The sequence below is a fragment of the Vombatus ursinus genome, unplaced genomic scaffold, assembly GCF_900497805.2.
Source record: "Vombatus ursinus unplaced genomic scaffold, bare-nosed wombat genome assembly UNPS02014863.1, whole genome shotgun sequence".
In the NCBI taxonomy this organism is placed as follows: Eukaryota; Metazoa; Chordata; class Mammalia; order Diprotodontia; family Vombatidae; genus Vombatus; species Vombatus ursinus.
This window is the reverse complement of record NW_020954641.1, coordinates 30,801,920-30,808,874: the sequence shown is the minus strand read 5'-3', so window position 1 is coordinate 30,808,874 and position 6,955 is coordinate 30,801,920. Positions and strand designations below refer to the sequence as shown.

At 41.1% G+C, this 6,955-nt stretch overlaps 1 protein-coding gene across 1 annotated transcript in view; it reads right to left on the bottom strand.

Moving 5' to 3' along the window:
- LOC114027687 (proton-coupled amino acid transporter 1-like) overlaps positions 1 to 6,955 on the bottom strand; it is a 43,521-nt gene that overhangs the window by 35,762 nt on the left and 804 nt on the right. The window contains exon 2 of the mRNA XM_027841765.1: positions 5,169 to 5,257. Within this exon, the coding sequence (XP_027697566.1) occupies positions 5,169 to 5,257 (89 nt within the window). The remainder of the gene's footprint in view (positions 1 to 5,168; positions 5,258 to 6,955) is intronic.

Genomic DNA, 6,955 nt, shown 5'->3' with positions numbered 1-6,955 from the left:
AATAAGGCATCATGGTACAGTGAAAAGAATACTGGCTCTGGTGTCAGAGATTTGGGTTCTCGTCTGTGCTTACTACTTCTGTGAATCTGGGCAAATCATTTAATCTCCCTGGGCCTCTGTTTCCTCATTTACAAAGTGAAGGGTTTGGACTAGATGATCTCTAAGGCTCCTTACAGTTCCAGATTTATGATCTAGGACCATATGAGCCTGGGTACATTTATAGACAATAGCAAAAGAGTCGGTACATAGAAATTAAAGATTAGAAAGGTTGAGATAATAACTGATGGGACAAACACTAAGAGGAGATGAAATCAAGATCAAGGGTATAAATAGAAGGACTAGTCTCAACAAGTTGAAAAGAACCCCCTTTTCCTTGGGGAAAAAGGAGAGGTTAACTAAGAATGTCAACTAAAGACTTTGAGGTGTGTAGTAGGGGAGAGGAGCACTAAGAGGTGCTTATTAGGTATTTATTTTCTGAGTAAAGGAAGAAATGAAGTCTTCTCTGGTGAAAGAGTTTTATGAGCGGTACTGGAAACTTAAAGAGAGAGGAGATGGTTTGAATAAGCACAGAAGTGATCATGATAGAAACTCAACCATGGAAGGATAAACGTGCATCACTAAGAGCCCAGTTGAGACTACATAACATGAGCTGTAATGAAGGGAGTCAACATGGTTTCATGACTTCTTTCAGTAGCATTCAGGAGCATAAGAGTAGGAGTGGAAGGAGCAGATGGTAGGGGTGACATAAGGTTGAAGACTAGCAGGGTGTGTGTGGTGGTAGGACAAGGGGAAAACATATTCAAAGGTGGAGTGCTTTGCTCAGAAGCAGTAATTAACTATTGGGTTAAGATTTTTAAAAGGAAAAAAATGCACGAGAAAAAGGTAGATAGGACCTCATGCACTTATAAGATGAGCCAGCCCACTGGTCCTACTTGGGTAGCCGATCCTCAGGTTAGAATCCCTGAGGTAGAAAACTTGGGCTTGAAGATGTCTTTGTCATATCAGTGTGGTCAATGGCCACCTGAATATGCCAACCATAGTGATAACAAGCCACTGATATAATTAATTCTGTGACACGGACATCCTTGTCTATAAATCCAAGATCATCAGCAGGAACTGTCTTTCTTTTTTGTATTTGTATCTCCAGGACGTAGCATAATGCCTGGCACATAGTAGGTGCATAATAAATGTTTATTTACTGACTATACTGCCCTGGTGGGACCCTATCTGCAGCACTGTGTTCATATTTGGTCCCTAGAATTTAAGGAGGAGTCCAGGGGAGATCAACCAGGATGTTGAAGGGCCTTGAGTCCATGTCATACAATGATTGGTTGAAGGACTGGGGATGGTTAGATTGGAGGAGAAAACAGTGAAGGGGAACATGACATTGTTCTTAAAATATTAAAAGGATCGTCATGCAGAGAAAGTATTAGGTTTATTCTGTTTGGTCCCAGAGGGCAGAACCAGAAATAGTAGATTATGAATATGAAAATCCAGGCTTGACATAAGGAAAAACTTCCTAACAATTAAGACCTATCCAAGAGTGTAATGGGCTGCTACAGGAGGTTGTGGGTTCCCCTGAATTGAGGGTCTTTAAGCAAAGGTTGGGTAGCCACTTATTAGGTATGAGATAGTGGGGATGGGTTGAACTAGATGACCACCGAGATCCCTTCCCACTCTCAGTTCTCATTCTCTGAGTTTGAAAAGCAAAGTCTATGGGATGGCAGGGACTCATTAATGATAGACAGCAGAGGCTCCAGAGGGTGCTGAGGAGGGCAGGGACCAGGCAGGGACCAGGCAGGGATAGAGCTGGCCTGAGCGAGACTGGGGTTTGGGTTGACTGTGGTAAAAGGGAAAAGTCATTTTTGTTTTGGTAGACTGTCACTCTGAAACACAAGTATTAAGGGAGAAGGAGGTAGCAGTTTGTCAGGCTTAGAAGAGAAGAAATATTTGCAGTTCCAGGTCCCACCTTCCCGGATCCTGTGATGAAAGAGGGTAGAGTCAGAATGGGACAGATGAAACAGAAACAGGAGCTCTTTCCAAACTGGAAACCTAGAGATGTGAGTTTGAGCAGGGCATCTGGGCCAGTAAGTCTGACTGGACTTGAACTCACAGTCTTTATGGCCAGGTAGGCGGAGAGGGAGGGAAGAAGGGAGAGCAGCCACAGGAGCCTCTGGAGATGGTAATGGACCTTTGATCCCAGGTTGCACATAGGAGAACATATAAGGGTGTTCTAACCAAACCAGACAATTTTCTGTCCTTTGAACATTTTCTGCCTTGTTACTTAGCTCATACTGTTCCTTATGTTGAGAATGTCCGTCCTCCCCTTTGTCCATTGAATTAAAAAAAAAGAGTTCTACTCAAATACTGCCTCCTACATGAAGCCTTCCCTGATCCCCCTTCCTCCTCAGATCTCACAAAACACTTTGTTTTATCTTACAAGTTTACTTATCATGTGATATTGTTTATCATAATTATCTGTGTTTGTGTCCTATCCTCCTACTATAAATTCCAGAAGAGCAGGGATATTTACCTCTAAATTTTGTACCTCCTCTAGCACAGTGATTTACAAGCAATCAACCATTTCATAGTCACTCTTCTGGGTGCCAGAGGGACAAAAACAAAAAAAGAAAGAGTCCCTGCCCTACAGGAGTTTACATTCTATCAGGGGGCACAACATGCATATAAACAAGGGAATACAAAATCAAAAAAGGCAAAATTATTTGGAGTGGAGGACACTAGAAGCTGGGGGGGGAGAGTCAGAAAAGACTTCTTTTGGAAGGTGTCATGTAAGCAGAATTTTGAAGGAAGCAAGGAATTTTGAGAGGGGGAGGTGAGGTAGGACTATATAAATGTTTCTTAAATTAATGAATGAAGGTGTTAGGGCACGAAAGATTCCAGAGATTGGACCAGTTTTGAAGTGAGGGCTTTTATAGCTTGAGCGCTATCAGCTCGGATAGAGCAAAAATTAGAATTCTAGATCCTATGTGTGAATACCAAGGTCATAAGAAGCAGTGTCTTGTAAGGAGAAAGCACTGAATAGAAAGTCATAAAACTTTGACTGGATTCCCAGTTCTGCCTCTTACAAGCCAGGTAAACTGTGGGAAAATCACTCCAACCTTTCCCAAGCTTCTATTTCTTCATCTCTAAAATGGGGATAATAATACTTGCATTGCCTATTTTACGAGGTTTTTGTGAGAAAAGCACTTTGCAAATTGTAAAATGTTATAGAGCTGTTAGCTTATGCTAATATTATGATTATTTTGATCTTTCCTTCCTACTCTAGCTCTTAAAAAAATAGGCCAAACAGTTCACAGGAAGGAAGCCAGCTGTCCAACAGAAGGAACACCAAGTCAGTGTGACTGCCCTGGAAAGTAGCTAAATGCAGGGAATGGTATGGTGCCAGCAGCAGTGGCAGCAGCATTATTCATAATAGTAAAAATAGTTCTAATTGGCATCAAGGAATGGCTCTGTTGTCTAACGATAATGCAGCGACATAACAATTCGCGTAATGAAGGAGATACAAGAGGATAAAATTATTCTATTCTGGACAAGAGTATGCCCACATCCTTGGTAACACCAGTTTTGAAAGCCATAAGAAAATAATGAGTAAAATACAAGTGAGATCAGAAACTGATAGATAAATTAGAGATGGATAGATAGATAGATTATATAGATAGATAGATAAATATAATTATTTAATCTACTTTTCATGAAAGAATTCCTGAGAACGTTGTATCAATTGGTAAGCAATTTTTTTTTTTAGGCTCTTATCACCTTTACCTATACTAATGCCACTAAAAGATCCTATTTTTTGACTAATGAACCTCAGGGAGGTCAAGTGAATCTCAGAACCTTTCTTATTTCAAGTCCACAGTGTATTCACTGCACCAGGCTGCTTCTCTAGAAGGAAGTATGGGACTTGATAGGTACTGTGCTGACCTTGGAATCAGGAATATCTACATTCAAATCTCATTTCAGAGACTAACTAATTATGTGACTCCAGGAAAATCACCACCCTCTCTTTGCCTCAGTTTCCTTAAGTGTGAAATGGAGATAATAATCCCAGGGTTGTGAAGTTCAAATAAGATAATATATCTGGGAGGCAGCTAGGTGGTACCCTGGAGTCAGGAGAACCTGAGTTCAAATCCAGCCTCAGACACTTGACTAGCTCTGTGACCCTGGGCAAGTCACATAACCCGGATTGCCTCACCAGAAAAGCAAAAAATATCTGTATCTATATCTATATATATCTGAAAAAGGCTTAACACAGTAAATGGCACATAATCCTTCTTTCTTTCCTTTCTTCTTCCTTCTCTAAAGGAAATTCATTTTTGTCACTGAAACAGGTGGCACAATGGATGGAGCACAGGGCCTGGAGTCAGGACGTTGGTTAGTCATTTCAGTTGTGTTTGACTCTTTGTGACCCCTTTGTGGGTTTTCTTGGCAAAGATACTGGAGTGGTTTACCATTTCCTTCTCCAGCTCATTTTACAGATGAGGAAACTGAGGCAAAGAGAGTTAAGTGACTTGCCAAGCGTCACATAGCTACTAAGTGTCTGAAGCCAGATTTGACCCCAGGTAGATGAGCCTTCCTGACTCCAGACCAGGCACCATACCCATTGTGCCACCTCATTGCCCGGAGTCAGGAAGACCTGAGTTCAAATGTGCCTGAAGACTAAACATGATAACAAAATTTCAACCTCTCTCTCTCTCTCTCTCTCTCTCTCTCTCTCTCTCTCTCCAATGAAATAAATGCATTTATATGTTTCCCACATTCACCATCAATTAAGCAAAAAAAGTGACTCCATATTTTAGGTCTATCTGATATGAGTAGGCAGAGCAGGTGACTTTCTGTGTGATGTGGTCTGGCACAATTTTGTGAAAAAGGCAGTGGATAAATTATTCCACCCATTTTTATAGATGGGCATTTACTGCGTTTCTAATTATTTGCTACTACAAAAAGTGCTGCCCTAGTTATTTTGATTTATATGAAACCCTTCTTTTTATCACTGACTCCCTTAGGTTACATATTTCGTGATCTCTATGTCAAAGGTTATAGACAGCTTAGCCTCCCCCCCCCCTTTTTTTTAACCAGCTCTAACATGCTTTGTACCGGTGATTCTATATGCTTTCTTTCATGTAAGAATAGGGATAACCAAGGCTTACTTGTGGCAGAAGTGGTGAGCACACTTCACTAGGATGTCCATACAGTGTATAATCATGACACCTACCACCAGCAGACTGATAGGACCCACCTGGGTGAAAAGGATGGGGAGAGGAAGGAGAGATTTCATTTGCAAATTATCAAAATCCAGTTTTGGCTGCCAAGGAACAAACTCTTAGAATATAGCCCTGGGGAAGGTGACATAGCAATGAAGGGTCAGGAAAAATAGAAAATGCTCTGAATTAATTATTTCATTTATCTTTCCCTTTAGACCCTCCTTCTTCCTAACTTCTCTGTTACTATAGAGGGTACCACCATCCTCCCTCACCCAGGCTCACGATGTAGGTGTCATCATTAACTCCTCACTCCCTTTCACTCTCCATCCCCATATCCCAACAGTGGTCAGGTTTTGTCATTTCTACCTTCATAACATCTGTTAGATATGCCTCCTCTTTTCTGAAACCACCACCACCCTGGTGCCAGACCCTCATCACCTTACACCTAGATTTTTGTAATAACTTGATGGTTGGTCTCCCTACCTCAATTCTCTCCCCACTTCAATCCATCCTTCACTCACCTGTCAAATTAATCTTCCTAAAACACAAATCTGACCATATCACTCCCCTCTTCAATAAACTCCAGTGGCTCCCATTTATCTCCAGGATTAAATGTAACATCCTCTGTTTGGCATTTAAAGCCAAAACCTGGCCCCCTCCTACCTTCCCAACCTCCTTATACCTTATTCCCTCCACTGTTTTGTGATCCAATGGCACTGGCCTCCTTCCTTTTGTTCCTCAAACCCAACATGCCTTCTCCCAGCTCTGTCTTTTCACTGGCTGTCCTCCATGCCTGGAATTCTCTCCCTCCTCATCTTCACCTCCTGGCTTCTCTGGCTTCCTCAAAGTCTCAGCTAAGTTTCACCTTCTGGAAGGAAGTACTCCTAAATCTTAGTGTCTTCTCTCTGAGACTACCTCCAATTTATCGTGTGTGTGTGTGTGTGTGTATGTGTATACACACACATGTATGTATACATATTGTGTGTATATGTATGTATACATATTTTGTATATGTATATATGTATGCATGCATATTATGTGTACATGTGTATATGTATGCATATATATGTATATATTATATATACACACATAGGATAAATTGGAGGATATATAGATGTGTATACATACATACATACATATACATAGTTTATTTGTACATAATTGTTTGAATTTTTTTCCTCCCCCATTAGCCTGTGAGATCTTTGAGAGCAGGAACTGTTTTTTGCCTTTCTTTGCATCCCTAGCATTTGGCACAAGGCCAGGAACACAGTAGATGCTTAATAAATGCTAGCTGATTGAATTTTCCTAAATTCTTAATCATATCTCATGCCTTAATCATATCTCATGACAAATCTAGTAACCAAGGTAGTCTGTTTCAAACAAGAGAAAAGGAGATCGAGCTGTCGTAAGGACTGCCATCCTGGTCAGAGTCAGTGGTAGGTTGCCTATGAGGCTGTGCACAAACTCCTTTGACCATTGGGATTCTGTATGTTTGAAACAGATCAATGTATGGGAGTGCAAAACTACTAGAGGCAGCTCAATGTGGTGAAAAGAACACTTGGATTGAGGTGAAAAATCCTGGCTTCCGTCCTTCTGGCCCCAGTACTAATTTGATACCTAAGTTTGCTGAGTCACTTGAGTGTTTCCCAAACCAAAACCATACCCCTGCTAAAATGAGAGAGATATATCTCACACACACACACACACACACACACACACACACACACACACAC